We start from the raw sequence: 17,768 nt of genomic DNA, 5'->3' as shown, positions 1-17,768 counted from the left end.
CAAAGTGTATTTACTCAAGAAAAAGGTTTTAGAACCATAAGTTCTGTATACAACTCCATTTCCAAAAAAGTTGGGATGCTTTTGGATTGCAAAAAAATGCAATGATGTGTTAACCATTTAAACCCTATATATATCCATGAAAATAGCATAATAACCAATAAATAATAAATATTGAAACTGAGAAATTTTATTGTTTTTTTTAAAATATTTGACCATTTTGAATTTAATGTGAACAACACATTCCACAAAATTTGGGACGGGGCAACAAAAGGCTGGCAAAGTTATGTAATGCTAAAAAAAGAGACTCTGTATGTAGAATCTCTGTATGCAAGGGACAATGCGAAAAAACATTTTCTGGCTGTGAGTTTTGGGCCGCACTGCATAAAAAACAGACATGATTTTATAGTGAAAATCAGTGCATGGGCTCAGAAACACTTCTGAAAGCCACTGTTTAGGAATACAGTTTGGACAACTTCCACAAATGCTAATTAAAGCTCTAAAACACAATGATGAAACCATATATAAACAGATCCAGGAATGCTGCCACCTTTTCTGGGGCTGAGCTCATTTAAATGGACTGAGGGGAAGAGGAAAAGTGTCCTGTGGTCCGACAAATAAACATTTGAAATTCTTTTGGAAATCATGTCCTCCGGGCTAAAGGCCACTCAGCTTGATATCAGTGCACAGTTCAAAAGCCAGTTTTCATAATGGTTTAGGGGGGCATTAGTGCACATGGCATGGGTGACCTGCACATCTGTGAAGGCACCATTAATGCTGAACAATATATACATGTTTTGGCAACATATGCTGTCATCCAGATGACATCTTCTTCAGGGAAAGCCTTGCTTGTTTCAGCAAGATGATACTAAACCACATTCTGCCTGTATTACAACAGCATTGCTCCGTAGTAAAAGAGTCCAGGTGCTAAACTGGCCTGTGTGCAGTCCAGACCTGTCACCACTGAAAATGTTTGGAGCATTATGTAAAATATAATATAATATAAAGTAAAATACAACAAAGACTGAAATCCTATATCAAAGAAGAACAGGAAAACACCACTTTCAAAACTACAGCAGTCGGTGTTCTCAGTTCCCAAATGGTTACAGAGTGTTGTTAAAAGAAGTAATGAAATACAGTGGTAAACATGCCCCTGTCCCAACATTTTTGGAAAGTGTTGCTGGAATCAATTTCAAAATGCACATTTATTTTTCAAAATAAAAAAAACATTTGATATGTTGTCTTTGTATTATTTTCTTTTAAAAATATGGTTTCCCATAGTAATTGTGTAAAAAGCAGTGTAAACAGGAATCCACCCAGCTTGAAACAAGGTGAGCATCAATGAAGCAAAATACTCAGAAGAGTTCATTCTTTTTTCAAAAAGAGCCTCCACTTTTAAGGCTTCTTGTAAGACTGGCTTTGTTTACAAATGTAACTGTCCTAGTCTGGGCAAAGTAATACATTTCTATGAAAATCAGATGAACAAAATATTTTTATGGTAGAGAAAAACAGTAGTAATTAGTCAGATGTGACCAGAACACAAACAGGGCAGACGGTGTTACCAATAATGTAATAAGTTGTTGCATTATCTGCACAAATCTCATGTTTTTTACATATTACATTTTAATAATTAATATTAAGTTAAGTGTAAAATGTTATTATATTTTTGCTGGTTATTACTTTATTGGGAAATTATAACATTACTGGGTTCTACATGAGCTGCTCCAGAAAAACTGATATGCAGAAAAAATGATAAAAAAATAATCAGAGTACTCCTTTAGAAACACATAGGAGTGAAAACCTTATCTCTGGTAACATCTCAGAACAGCTACAGTGTTATGGTAAATTACAACAATATAATATGATACTACAGCTGTTTATCATGATAACAAAACCATGCCTGGTACAGAGTTCAACTTCACTGCCCCAGGGAGTGTGATGAATAATGAATTAATTTAGAGGGGAAACAGTGTGATGCCTGATATGTTTCAGACACACAAAACCCCAAAATATATCTAACAAGATTAAGACTGTATTATGTAATTAGTAAATAAACAGATAAAAATTTAATTTAGCATAATTACAGAAGGATGGTTGCAAATTGAGGAACACAGTAAATTGCCCCCAGTCTTACGAGGTAATGAAGAGTAATTAAGAAAGAATAGAAAGCAATTTTTTATCTTTAATTAATGCAATGCTATTTAATCACTTACTTTAATTTGCAGAAAATATGTACTTGCATCCCTGTGAACAAATTTCATACAGAAGTCACAGATAGACGTGTTTTGTTTTTTTTGTTTTTTTACTGCTGTTACATCAGTCAAACCTTTTTTTCTTAAGGCAGAATGGTCATCACCATCAACATTTTGATTCACACCCATCATCCTAAAACCTGGTAAAGCCAGACAATGAGACAAAATGTTAGTTATATAAATTAATTACATCATGATATGGTTTTTTGAGTGCAAAACTCAATTTAAAAAATGACAGCATGTGAAATTGTCACGATTGGCCCCTCCCAGTCCTGTCCATGTGTTCGTGGTTTGGTTTAGCCCATGTGCGTTTGTTTTGGTTTAGCCTCCTCGTTTCATGACTCCGCCCCTGATTGCCTCCACCTGTTTTCCACCTGTCCCCCGTTTTCCATGTGTATTTAAGCCCTGTGTTTGCCCCTTGTGTTTGCTGGTCTTTGTTGGTTGTTCTGGTTACTGTGTGTTGTTTGAACCTGCTTATTGTTTATTGTTTGTCTGTCGTGTCTGCCTCCCGTTCAATCCGTGTTGGCTCTATGACCCTGGACCATTACCACTATGACCCTGGATTTGCCCATAGTAAATCTCGCTTATCTCAACACGTGCATTCGCCTCCTCGCTCCCAATTAAGACAAAGACAGTACGTACATAATTTTCCAAAAAAGTTGTGATGCTGTGTAAAATGTATATAAATGTAAATAAAAACAGAATGCAATGATTTGTAAATCTCATTACCCCATGTTTTATTCACAATGCAACAAAGAACACATATATGATGTTGTAAGTGAGGTGTTTTACTATTTCCTGTAAAACACTGACTCATTTAGAGCTTGATAGCAGCAGTGCATCTCAAAAAAGTTGGGGCAGGGCAATGTCTACCATTGTGTAGCACCCCCTCGTCTTTTAACAACAATCTGTAAATGACTGGGATGTGAGAACAATTTCTGGAGTTTTGAGAGAGCAATGTTGTCCCATTCTTGTCTGATATGGGATTCTAGCTGCTCAACAGTCCTGGGTCTTCTTTGCCAAATGTTATATTGTTTCTATGTTTCCTACTGGTGAAAAGTCTAGACTGCAGGCAGGCCAGTTCAACACCCAGACTCTTCTTCAGCAAAGCCATGCTGTTGTAATATATGAATATATGGAAAATATGGTTTAACATTGTATTGCTGAAATATGCAGGGCCTTCCCTGAAAGAGACATTGACTGGATATGTTGTTCTAAAACCTCTATATACTGTTCAGCATTTTATAGTGCCTGTCCAGATGTGTAAGCTGCCTACGCCATAGGCACTAATGCAACCCCATACCATCAGAGGTGCAGGCCTTTGAATTGTGCACTGATAAGCTGGGTGATCCCTCTCCTCTAGAGTCCTATTTGAAATTTAAAATTTTGATTCATCTGACCACAGAACAGTTTTCCTTGTTGCCTTAGTCAACACTGTATGAGCTTGAAGATGGAAGATGGCAGTGTTTATGGATTGCGTTGACGTACAGCTTCTTCTTTGCATGACACAGCTTTAACTTGCATTTGTGGATTGCTCAGTGAAATGTGTTCACAGACAATGATTTCTGGAAGTGTTCCTTAGCCCATGGAGTCATTTCCAGTATAGAATCATGCCTGTTTCCAATGCAGAGGGCCCGAAGATCACGAGTATCCAATATTGACAATCAGCCTTGTGCCTTGCATTCAGGGATTTCTCCAGATTCTCTAAATCTTTTAAAATTATGTACTGTAGATGGTGTGGTATCCAAAGTCTTTGCAATTATTTGTTGAACATTTTTTTTAAACTGTTCCCCAAATTTTTGATTCAATTTTGGTTGGTGAAGCTCTCCTAATCTTTGCTTCTGAGAGACTATGCCTCTCTAAAATGCTCTTTTTATACAGGCATGTGAGTTTTTGCAAATTGTTCCTCCAGCTGTTTTTATTAGTACCACTTACTGTTCTAGCCCTTTGTTGCCTTTGGGGCTTTGATGAGCATCAGAGAATAATCCATTAATTTAGGAACAATGTTCCTCAACAAGCATTTGCAAGGATTCTGGGTATTCCTTTGAAAACTGCAAGTGAATGCCCATAACCTTGAATTCCTCAGATGGCACTGTAGTAAAAACAGACATTGTCCTGTGACACCACTGCATGCTTGCTGACATTTGACAAAAGGTTGTCAACAAACATATTTGTTGCTGCATCCACAAAAGCAAGTTGTACAGTGTAAAACATGTCTACAACATCCAGGAACGCTGCCAACTTTTGCTGACTCAAGCTCATATGAAATGGTCTGATGCTCAGTGAAAATGTGAACTGACATGTGAATCTTTCAGATCGTTTATGGGAGTAATAGACTTTATCATTGTAAAGTATGGGAGGTATTTGCAGATGTGGCAAATAATGTAGCAAAAAACTGCATCATATAAGCACAGGAACTATTACATTTAATGTATCTGTAGTAATTCAGGGGTTAAACCACTAGCCCCCTAAAGTGATACAGCTCTGATTTGCTGATTGTATTTGAGACAGAAGATGGAGCTTAGATGAAGCTGAAGAGAGCTTTAGTTCCTGATACACCTTAAATGATGTAGCAGTTACATTCAGATGCCTGGATGAAGGACAGCATGCCGCTGCAGGATTTTTAAGGTGCAAAGGAAAATTGAATAAGCTGATTTCAGCCTTGAGAGTTTAGCACATGACTGTGTGAAACTGGCCACAATATTATCTAATCTGCTGCTGGCTGACACAACAGGCAGCTCTACTGGGTTTATTATACTTGCTTAGTTTGTTATGAATGTGCAAATGTTTGAATGTTAAGCTCTAGTTCTGCTAAAAGATTCCATCCATCCATCCATCCATTTTCTAAGCCGCTTCTCCGTCAGGGTCGCGGGGGGATGCTGGAGCCTATCCCAGCAGTCTACGGGCGAAAGGCAGGATACACTGCTAAAAGATTAACTGTTTTTATTCTTGTCCAAAGCTGAAAACAAATGTTAAAAAAATTCCAAAAAAGTTGGGATGTTCTGCAGAATGTAAATAAATATAGAATGCAATGATATGCAAATCATGAAAACAACATTTTTTAAAAGACTACTACAAAGACAACATATCAAATGTTGAAACTGAGCAATTTTATTGTTTTTTGAAAAACACATGCCAAAAATTTGGGACAGGGGCATGTTTAGCATTGTGTGTCATCACCTCTTCTTTTAACAACACTCTGCAAGCATTTTGCAATTGCTGTAATGTTGAAGGTTAAATGTTTTCCTGTTCTTGCTGATATAGGATTTCAGCTGCTCAACAGTTCAGGGTCTCTTTTATCATATTTTTAATTTCATAATGCACCAAATGCTATCAGTGGGTGACAAGTCTGCAGGCAGGCCTCTGACTAGCACTCTGACTCTTTTAATGCAGAGCAATGCTGTTGTGATACATGCAGAACATAATTGACATTGTCTTGATGAAATATGCAAGGCCTTCCCTGAAAAAGACGTCGTCTGGATGCAGCATATGTTGCCAAAACCTTTATTTATCGTTCAGCATTATTGGTGCCTTTGTAGATGTGCAGGTCACCCATGCCATGTGCACAAATGCACTCCTATATCATCATGAATATTGGCTTTTGCACTGTGCACTGATAACAAGCTGAGTGGTCTTTAGCCTGGAAGACACAGTGTCCATGATTTCCAAAAAGAATTTCAAATATTGATTCATCAGAACACAGGACACTTTTCCACTTCCTCTCAGTCCATTTTAAATGAGCTCTGGCCCAGAGAAGGTGGCAGCATTTTTGGATCGTGTTTTTGTACAGACTCTTCTTTGTGTTTCTGAGTTTTAACTTGCATTTTTGGATGCAGTGTTGAACTGTTTTTACAGACAGTGGTTTTCAGAAGTGTTTCTAAGCCCATGCAATGATTTCCACTAGAGAATCATGTGTGTGTTTAATTCAGTGCCGCCTGAGGGCCCAAGTTCAGTCTTTCAGAGTGGCGAACCCCTCCTCATCTTTACTTCTCAAAGACTCAGCCTCTCTGGGATGCTCTTTTTTTACAGATCATGTTACTGGCCTGTTGCCAATCAACCACCAAGTGATTTTTTTTGCATTACACAATTTTACCAGCCTTTTGTTACCCCATCCCAACTTTTTTGGAAAGTGTTGGCATTAAATTAAAAATGGACAAATATTTTTAAAAAAACAAAAAAAAATTCTCATATCAACATTTGATATGCTGTCTTTGTACTATTTTCAAAGAAACATGGGGTTTTCCACGTTTTTTGGAAATGGAGTTGTACATAAGTTGGCATTGGCTTTGTGAAAATACCAAGCAAATATCTAACCATACTTCAGTGCATCAAGTCATCACAGGTAAGATCGTGAATAGACTGAATTATGCCCGCCGTGGCAATATGCTTTTGTCTATAATAATGCCACGAGATGCACCCTCTCATGGAAGCACAAAGTCTTTTGCTTGAAAGCAGAGGTAATTCACTTTTACTTTACATGTATCGATTTGAAGAACTTGCAAAACATCACTTTCATTTTGATCAACAACAAAATAAATTGTTTTACAGAATGGAAATACCCCAGATGTTTTTCTGAAGTACAGTGACTCATTAATAATAATACAAAAGTAGTAGTAATGTAGCCCACATACACCACTGCTTTCTTATTCTACGACATAGCAGTCTATAGCATCCATGAAATGTATAGAGGTGTCATATATTAAAATATGTCTGATTAAAAACATATCACAGTTGTGTCAAAAGAAAAAAAATTAAGTTAGATTCCCTTTACCGCAATCCACCTGCTGGTGCACCTTCTCTTTAATCTCGCTCCATTATAATTACTTCCATGAAACTTATACAGGTTATCACATATTGGTCCCAAATATGTATTATTAAAAATGTATCATAGTTGTGTCAACAGAATGTTATATATGGGTGCCTTTTAAGGCAGTGTCACATACTGGACCAACATATATATTACTGAAAATGTTTTATAGTAGTATCAACAAACCTGCTGGGAAATGCGCTGCTTTTCAAATCTGGCTACATTATTATTACATCCAGGATGCTTATACAGGTAATGCTTATTGGTCCCAAATATGTTGGAGGGATGCAAATTATCTCCCATAATCAAATTTTAATATTTTAATTCTTGCTTAAGGATATTTTTCTCCAATCTATGTCAACAGACATGCCAGAGACAAATGATAGAGGAGACAGAACTGGATATTTTAGTCAATGTTATAACTGGATGAAATCGGACTTTTTTGCTATCTTCAAGGCCTTGGGCCTGAGACTCTTGCTGATGAGATTACGAGAAACCATATCTTTGTTGACAGAATCTCACCAATAGCTCTGTTCAGTTTTGTTTCTAAGTCTAAGTCTACATTATAATAGTTTTGTTTTGTAATGATGCTCTAACTGCCTCGATGAAGTGTTAGAAGAAGTGTTAGAAGAAGTGTTCTGTCTTTCTGTCTCTGTCCATCTGCCTTTCTCTCTCTCGAGCCTTTTAGTCTGCTGATTTTCTGTAAGTTTTGCCTTAGTTAAGCCTTTGTGCATGTGGTTTAAGTGAACATAATCTGTTGAGATTATTTTTCTCTATTTTTATATTTTCTTTATTGTATGTTTCCTTGGTATGTTTGCTATCCTGAAAAACATTTTTCTTATTAAATTCCATAATCTACGTTTGAAATTCAATATGGGGTTTAATTTTTGGGGCATGGGTGTTTTTCATACATTTGTAAATTTACATCAACTATGCAGTGATAAATTATGAACAAAGTTACAGGGAGATTTACACTGTTACACTGTTTACACTGTTTGTGGCACACCACCTTTCACGACATGCACCCTTTCTTATATTTGGCCATTAAATGATCTATGTATTTGGGAAATGACCACTCACTTGATGAAGTGTTCTTACATTTAATGGCCAAATATAAGAAAAGGTGCATCTTGTGAAAGGTGGTGTGCCACAAACAGGACCCCTCTATAATTTTCTTTCTGTTGACACAACTATAATATGTTTTTAATCACACATATTTTAGACTGCTGTTTTTTTCAGCATCTTAACACTTCTTTGTGAGTATCCTGGGCAAGTTATTGGCTCATACAACAAAAGGTTAAAGTTGATCAAAATAGTCTGTACCTTTATCTTATTTATGTATTATTTGTGTTATTTGTTGTTTTCTTTGTAATTTACCATACACAGTTGTTGATTGTTCTAAATCTATACTCACTAATTGTAATTCTTTATGTGTTGGGGGAGTTGTGGGCTTGAGGTTAGGGAACTGGCCCTGTGACCCAAAGGTTGCCTGTTCAATCCCCAGCACTGACAGTCCATGACTGAGGTGTCCTTGAGCAAGACACTCAACACCCAATTGTTCCCCAGGCGCTGTGGAGAGGGCTGTCCACTGCTCTGGGCAAGTGTGCTCACTATGTGGTGTTTTTTCGCTTCACGATGGGTTAAATGCAGAGGTGAATTTTCCCCGTTTGTGGGATTCAAAAGTGTCAATTAATTGTACCATATTTTTGCAAAGAAATTCTGACAACCACAGCTGCCAGTAATTCACTGTAAAGTTGAACTTTACTGTAAAAACGGTTAGGCTTAAACGGTTGTACTGTGTTTATCACTGACAATTATGTTAATATATCTGTTGTTTTAATGTAATTCACTGATTTTTTCCACAGTAATTAACTGTAAACCAAAAATAGTTAATAACATAATGTCTTGTACACTGCCACTATATTTTTTATGATGAAATTCTGGCAATCAGAGCTGCCAATATTTTACCGTAAATTTCATGTTTTGTTTTTTTACAGTGTACACAGTCAGATATATCGATGAGCCCTCTTTTCAAATGACCCTGTCCTCAAGAGGACTTTAAAGGAAAACATTGGCACATGTGCTCCTGAAATAAAATAATGGGTTTTTCTTTCTAAAGATGAGAGGTAAGCAGACTGGTTTACTGCATACTGTAGTATTTTAGCAGTTTTCCCTTTTGTAATCTGCTTGGTTCACACTTCCAACTATGAAGATGTACATTAGCCTTTTAAGGTTTCTGAACAAAACAAACACATGAAGGACACCAATCAGTACAGTGGGGTGTGATGCCCCCAGCCTTCTTTGAGGATACCTGTTTTTGTGAATAGAAATGGAGAATATATTCCATTATATTATAGAGACTGCACACTGTGTAGTGTATTTCATGACTGTTAGAAGTGTTAGAATACAGTGCATCAATTAGCAGTTCACCAGGAACATTGCAACAGCTACTGAGCAATTGAAGTAATTGGTCATTTATGAGTAGTTATTCTGAGAAACCACAGTTACTAAGTAGTTCTCTATGAGACTCAGTTGTTATTGTTTAGTTAATAATGAACTACCCTAATCATTACTTCACTACTATCTACTGAGTAGTTAACTAGTAGTCCCTGGTAGTTAGTAGTAGTTACTTAAGTGTTAATGAAGCACTACTCATTCACTCCTGATTAGTTCCTGATCAGTTACTTATTAACCAAGAAACGGCATTGTGAATTATTTTCAAAAATTCTCTCCCATGTTTCTCTCTTTGATCTTACCAATACTTTGGAGAGAAACACTATGTGATTCAGAAGCAAACCTAACCCTTTTACTTGGTGCTATTACATTTTAGGTAAACATTAAAAAGTCTATTGTATGTCTGTTGTGTAACGTGAACACGTTGTAAACATGTTTGATATATTTAGAGTTGATTTTAAAAGTGTCACACATATGGAATTTTGGCAGTTTACACGTGTGTGCAAGTTTAAAGAGGGGTTCACACTAAAAGGAGGATTAAGGTTTAAGGAGAGTACAGAAAATTTTGGGAACCATCATAGTCTATTGAGTTTTTGGCTCATCTGTCTGTGCTACTCACCTGTGCTGTCATCATACACCACAGTGACCGTCTCCCACTTGAAGAAGTGAACGAGGTCTAGGATGGCACGACTGAGAGAGGAGAAGTCCGGATATAGGCTGACGTAGTATGAATCACGGTTATCTGAAACCTGATGCTTCCACCTGGTCTGGATGTGTGGTACACCCAAGGCGTTGGAGATGGACTGCACAGCATTGGCTGAAGAGCTGTGGGAGGGTCCGAATATGGCTGCTACGCCTAAAGAGAGCTGCTCGCAAGCTGTAAATTGGAAGGAAGAATGGTCAATTATGAAAAAGAAAACCAATGGTCTAATTACAACTGAGTGAGGCCTTTAAGTGAAGGCCCATGTGATTGTGTCTGGTGTTCTTCAGTTCGTCTATCTGTTCTGAAACAAAAGAGTGCCATTAACCTCTTAAAGCCATAATTTTTCTACTTTTTCCCACACTCTACTTAGCCCTTAAAATGAAACAGGCTGTTTTTTCTTAATTTAATACTGACATACAATACTGACACTGGCACTGTGCAAAATTCACACATTACTCTTCATTAATTTAATTTCGAATAACAACAGCTAATAAATACGTTATTTTTCAATATAAAAAAGAAAAAAACAACAACACTGGATCCTCAGAATTATGCACAAAAACACAGAAAACAAAAGAAACAAGTTTCTCTACTCAGTCATGACACAGTTACCTGTTCTTCATCTAATACTCACTGAACCATAATGGATCTTTCCCTTCTGTTCATAGTTTGTTTTGACAAGCTCTACTCACAATACCTAATAGGCTACCAAAGTATCCAATTATTATTTACAATCTATAATACCTAATAGGCTACCAAAGTGTCACCAACACTGAAATAAAAACAAAAATAAAAACAAAAAAATGAACCTGCAATTAAAAGCCAAGGGATTTAATAACAAACAGATCTTACATTATCTTAAAATATCAAAAGATCTACATAATTTCATAATTTCTTATTGTTGTGACCAGTAACTGCTTCCAAATATTGATTAGCTTCATTAATGTCATGTGCAGTAGCATACAACACAACTACATCATAACTCAGAGGATCCAGTGATATTCAAGAGAAAAATGTGCATAGGACAAAAGATAACAGCTTTGGAACATTTTTGATTATTACAGAATGCAACAGAGACCAGTTTTAAGTTTTCTATCATTGACCACAGAATTCATGAGACAACCTCTTCAGTTGTATAGAGCTTAACACAGACTGTCTACTTTTTCAGCAGCTATTTGGTTCTGGGAGTAAAATTTTCCAGACATATCGAACAATCATTAAATAAAGAGTTTTAGGCACTCAACCAAACTGGTCAACTACCAGATAAATCATGACAATATATAGGCTTTATCAGAGCAAAAAAAGATTTTAAAAACACAAAAGTACAAGACTATGCACTGAATGTCTTTATTGTTGAAATGAACTACATCTCACAAACCAATAACTTTCACTCCATTTTCCACCAACTTTTTGCAATCACATATTTTCTCTTTGGTATTTTTGTGGATATTACACTTTTATGGCTATTATATATAGTATAGTTTTATGTATAAGACTATGATGTTAAAATTCAAATGTATATATGTATATAACAGTTCTTATATTGTATCTTTGCCATCGGGTTTCTTAGCAGTCATAGTACAGTGAACCTTACAAAAGAATGATTTTTATTTAAATCCATAAGAATTATGTTGATCCTGATATGGCCAACTTTTGTTTTACTTATTGACGTGGCTCCGAAGGACAAATATATACATACATATACACATATAAGGAAATATCATTACTGAAACAAAACGAAGGTTGAAGAAGGCGTGATGTTCCTTTTATGTGTGAAGCAAAGGGAAGTTTTGTCATTCTTTAGCATGTAACAGCATGTAAAGCTATAAAGCTTTTAGTGATTTGGTTCTGTATTTAAGTTTGGTGAGACTATAACTGGTTTCATATTTGCTAGCTTCTTATTCAAATTTTCTGTTCCACCTTAAATGGTGCAGCACTCACAGGCACCAGAATGCAACTGCAGCACCTTTTAAGGTGGAAAGGGAAATTGGATTAATATCCTGGCACATAAGAAGCTAAATTCAACTTAATTTAAAGTTAATTTAAAGTGCAGTAATGGAATGATTCTGAATGCCAGTGTAAAAAGGTTATTTTGCACTTGTAGCCTCAGGGCCCACAAGTAGGTTAAAGCATCATACATAGTAAATTAACTGAAAATATGTTGTTTCTCTTTGGCCCATCAGAAATACTTTAATGGCAATCTAAACAACTCATGAATCTCCAAGATTTAACTTAATCAAAGTAGGCTTGTCAATGTTATTTTCTCCATTAAATGACCGCATTCCATTGTTTTATACCAGAAAAATAAGCTGACACAGGACAAAGTGGCAGACATTCAACTAACTGGCAAGCCAGCAAATATCCAAACTTTATTTTTTCTCATTAATTTACTTATTATTTCACAATCTTCAGATGATAAAGAGTATGTTCCCATTACACAACAGCTTGTAACAGACAGTTTCAAAGGCAGTAACCTAGAAAAGAATCTCTAATAGTGTCTCTAAATGCCATCAAGTCTAGCTACAGCAGCAGTACAAACACTCAGTTGTAGTATCCGCAGGGCTAAACAGTTGTAATTTATAACCATCAATATTTCAGTGTATTATAATAGTGATTAAAAGTAATTATTTTGTCAAAACTGACTTTTGTAAAGTGCTAACATTAATGATTTGGTGCTGCATTTGTGACCTGTTTTACTAAAGAGAACTGTTGTAACACTTAGAAGTGTGTCACTGGCATCAAGGTCAGGTACACAAGGTCTGATTGATTGGCCACGCTGGGTGTTATGCTTTTTTCCACAATGCCAAACAGCAGAGGATTGCCATCTCCCATAATTTTAGGATGTGTCTCCTTAGTTTAGTAGTCAGGGTAGTGCCCATGGACTAAAACATTTTCTAGGGTGTCTGATTGTACAAACCATTCCAATACACTGAAACTGTCCACAATGGATCACATACACTTTTTGCTCCCTGGAAATAGTGTCACAGCTCAACTTTTAAAATGGAGGATGAAACCTGTATTAACTACCACTAATAAGGGCTTGGGTCTAGCAAATTTATCACAGTTTATCATTTATCAGTTTTCGACTTACTGAATTTTTCTTAGCATCCTGTTAGCTATTTAGCTAATCAGTTGCATTTGTTCCTGATTTAACTTTACTTATATGCTTTGATATTACTGTAGCTTGTCACTAACTACCTATACTACCTACAAAATAATTTCATATGCTATGTGTATCATAAGAACATAATAGAATGTGCTATATGTCATGGAGATTCCAGTTTTTTTTTTTAGGTGGGACCATAATGGAGACACAGTTCCTGTTCAGGGGCCAAATAATTTCCTTCAAATTCTAAGAGCTCCATAATTATTCAAAATACCTATATAATACATTTGTTAATTTTATTCATATTATACACATTTATTATACAACGTGTTTTGCACTTACCTGGGTAATACCAAGAACCTGTGAGACATTTCAGTGTAATTAACTTTGACTATCCTGGTACTTACCATCTTGTTACCTAAAATAATTATCTAGTACTTTGGAGTACCTTATACTTACCCGGGTAATGTCTAGAACTTAGGGGATTATAAAAGAATTTTACCATTTAATTATGAGAAGACTAATAATTTCACAACTACTAAATACAGACTTGCCAGCTCACAAGCAGTGAAAAATCAGTCAAGTCCATTAACCAACCCCTACTACAGGTTCAAGAACCTTGAAACATTTATCATTTATTATTAACATAAAGTTTTAGCTGCTTTGAATGAAAATGAAGCATTATGGTGCAGTCACATAGGAAAACAAGTAATTGCTATAGAACAGAGGGGACCAATTCTAGTCCTGGAGATCCACCACCCTAGAGAGTTCAGATCAAACACCTTTGTGACTAATTTTTTTTTAAGGCATCCATTAATTGGATTAGGCGTGTTATATAAGGGGCTGGAGCTAAACTCTGGAGGTTGGTAAACCTCCAGGACCAGCATTGGGTACCCTTGAAAGACCCTTGGGTACCCTTTTCCTTGTAGGGAAATTCAGTTCACCATGCTCAACAACCATGGCAGTTCAAATCATGTTAAAAACTATACTACTTTCCAAGTATTTTAAATTATTTATGTTATATAATCCACATATTACAGTGATGAACTACCAAATGTAAAAAACCCTATACTTTGCATCTGTATCAGCATGTGATCGCACTGCTTAAAAAAAAAAACGTTGCAATTCATAGACTATTTTGTTTTGTTTTCATATCGTCACAAGTTTTGAACGTAGTGGGACCTTAATCCAGTCCAAAGCATTTCTCTGTCTAAACACTATAAAAAAGTTTTTCTTTTAAGCACTGCAACAAAATGGTACACTGGGTACATCCCACTCTACAGAAAGACAGTAACACAACTCCCATCTCTCACAAGAGCTAGCTGAAGGTGCATAACCAGCGATTCTGCATGGATTTTCATAGGTCACCTGGGGCATTAAACAGACTATCAGTCTGTCCAGGGTGTTTCCTGCCTTCCACACAATAGCCACTGGGATAGCCTGTAACACTCCCTGTGACCCCAGAGGATAACTGGTTTAGAAAATGAATGAATGTGTACCTCCACAATGTCAAAATTTAAAATCTGAGCGGGAAAAAGATATATTTTATGTTCTATGTAGAACCATCTATAGCACATTCATGCACAGTCTCCATCAGTCTGAAGAACCTTTAATGATGCAAAGAACCCTTTTATCAAGCAAAGGGTTTTTTGAGTGTTCATGGTTCTACATTGAACCATTTTCTTTACTAAAAAATATTTTTTAAGAGTGTAGGACATTCAAGAAAAAAAAAATATATAGGAAAATCCAAAAAACCCTGCTTCCCATCCCTCAAGGGCATTTTAAGAACATGCATGAGGTCATATATTTATGTGCACTCCAGGAGCAAAATAGCTTTGTGGTTTTACATGTAAATGAGCTCCACAGCCACAAAAGCTACCTCTCTCTACAATAACTCACCTTTCCTTGAGGCCTCAAAGCTGTCAAAGACATTAATCCTCTGGATGTCATAGGTGAGTGTGGTGTTCGGCAGCAGTGTTCTGTTCCTGTTGATGGTGTTCAGTGCAAATTTGAAGGCTAGCTCCTCAGCTCCAGAAGGGCCACTTTCAATGGACTCAAAAATTCCTCCTGTGGAAGTAAAAAGCATTGTTATTAAAGTTTTTGTATGCTGTAATTTCTGAATAAATCTGGAGAAATTCATGTGGCATTTAGACATTAAAAGTATACATACAGAATACAAACACAGTTGACAGAGCACATACATAGTATGCTGTAAAAATCTGATGCAAATTTTGGAAGCAGTATTTTACTACATTAGTCAAATACAGCAGATTTGTGTAAATCATACTGAATTTTGGGAGATGGCAGTTTGTCAAAGAAGTTGAAATGTTAACATTTTACAATAGTTTGTTATTTAGCATAGCATGCTAAGGAAAGTTATCAGTATTTGTAGTGATATGGGTGGAGTTTCACAGCTTACATTCAGAAGCATTTTACATGCATTTTATGTTTTGGTATACTAACCACAATGGTGTTTTGTGTGTCAGTTTAATTTATTCCATGATGTCAAGATTGGTTTAAGTACATGTAACTGTTGTAATGTTATGTTCAGTTCATGGTGATAGAGAGTTCCAAATTGCCTCTGAAAGCAACATCAGTAAAAGAACTGTGAATTAGGAGCTTCATGAAATGGACTTTCATGGCTGAGCAGCTACACCAAGGTCTACGATCAAAATGCACAATGCCAAGCATCTTGGGTAGTGGTGAAAAGCACTACATCACGGCACTCTGAAGCAATAAAAATATATCGTATGAAGTGATTAATTACGCTTCTCTATCTGGCAGTCTGATGGATGAGTCTGGGTTTGGTGAATGCAAGGAGAACATTATCTGCCCCACTGCATTATGCCAAGTGTAAAGTCTTGTGAAGAAGGGATAATGCTATGGGGTTGTTTCTCAGGAGTTGGCCTAGGCCCCTTAGTTTCAGTGAAGGGAAATCTTAATATTTCAGCTTGTGAAGATATGTTGGACAACTGTATGCTTCCACCTTTGTGGGAACAGTTTGGGGAAGGCTGTTTTCTGTTCCAGGATGAATGGTATCGTATGGGCATGGGACTTTGCCAAGTCTCCCTGAGATATTCTGTGGGAGGTCCACTGAGAATATGGGGTGCAGGGCCACTACTCTGGGCCATTCAGTCTCTGTACATCTTGAGTGGGAGCTGTGTCCGTGTACTCAGCATTAAGTCAATCTCGTTCAATGTGATTGTTAGACTCCACCAAGTTAGTGCCTTGCCTCCACTCCTGTTCAGGATATTCATGGACAGGGTGTCAAGACGTACCTAAGAACAGGAAGGCATTACGAATGGAGGCTGGAAGGTGGCATATGTTTTTTTGGGGTTTTTTTTTCGGATGATGTTGTCCTTTTGGCTCCACTGCATGAATGCATCTAGCTCTCACTGGAGCACTTTGTAGCTGGGTATGAAAAGTTGGTATATGAATCAACACCTCCAAGTATGATTACATGGTCCTAGCTGGTCCTAGCCTGGAAAAGGATGGCTTGCCCACTCCCAGTAAGGGGAGAGGACCTGCCCCAGGTCGAGGACTTTAAGTATCTTGTGATCTTGTTAACAAGTGATGGGAAGAGGGATCATGAGATCAGCTGCAGGCTGGGACAGACGGCAGCAGTAATGTGATCACTGTACCAGCCTGCAGTAGTGAAGAGGGAGTTGAGACATTAGTTGTCTAAGAAGATGAATGAATGAATGAAAGTAAATATGAAACAGAGAATCAAAGACAACCCTACACATATTAATATATGTAATCATGTAATAAGAACACCCCTATTAAATGGTAATATTTCTTATCTGTAATACTCAGATCTCACTCTCTGTCTGTCTCTCTTTCACACACACCTTAATACCCAGTAATACACTGCCACTCTCTTAATCAAATCATGCTAGACAGTTCAAGATTTGGCAAACAAACTGCTCAGCGCCTCAGAAAGGGCAGCTGACTGATCAAATGAGTTCAGCAGGCTGGCATTAAATGTGCTAATGTGCCTGTGCTCTTCGCACAGTGTAAAAGTGCTAATGATGTGCTGTAAAAAGAGCAAATTGAGTTGCATTTCTGAGTGAATAAGAGACTCTCCCTCCCTTTTTTTCCTCAGTGTCACACTCATTTCAACCCATCTTTCTTTTGTCTGAACTTCCCATTCTCTGCCTCTCTATGTCTCTCTGCTTAGGTGTAGGAGGAAAAGCTCTCTGTGCCCATGTTTAGAGGGAGAAGAAAGATGAATGTCTTTATGTTCATTTTTTCATTTTCTTTTCTGGTCATCTGGTCCACTTCTACAGCTTGGTCATGCTGTCTATTTTTTCAACAAAGCTGAATGGTTAACTGGATAACAAAAAGGACATTATATTCAAAAGCTTCCTGCGTTATGTTTAAATGAAAGTTAAAAAAAAAACAAACAATTTTTACTTAAGCATAATTCCACGGGTGAAATGATAACAT

The 17,768-nt window shown here is 36.8% G+C and overlaps 1 protein-coding gene across 4 annotated transcripts in view; it reads right to left on the bottom strand.

Moving 5' to 3' along the window:
- The window catches only part of LOC108435120 (glutamate receptor ionotropic, kainate 2-like), a 106,009-nt gene that overhangs the window by 70,672 nt on the left and 17,569 nt on the right, over positions 1-17,768 (bottom strand). For all 4 annotated transcript variants that reach the window (XM_037541138.1, XM_037541131.1, XM_017710718.2 and 1 more), the window contains exons 2-3: positions 15,219-15,386; positions 10,130-10,387 (exon numbers count right to left, since the gene is read on the bottom strand). In XM_037541138.1, coding sequence (XP_037397035.1) covers positions 10,130-10,387; positions 15,219-15,386 — 426 coding nt within the window. The remainder of the gene's footprint in view (positions 1-10,129; positions 10,388-15,218; positions 15,387-17,768) is intronic.

This window comes from Pygocentrus nattereri, chromosome 1 (genome assembly GCF_015220715.1).
Source record: "Pygocentrus nattereri isolate fPygNat1 chromosome 1, fPygNat1.pri, whole genome shotgun sequence".
In the NCBI taxonomy this organism is placed as follows: domain Eukaryota; kingdom Metazoa; phylum Chordata; class Actinopteri; order Characiformes; family Serrasalmidae; genus Pygocentrus; species Pygocentrus nattereri.
Note: the sequence above shows the minus strand (reverse complement) of the source record. Positions and strands in the feature narration are given on the sequence as shown.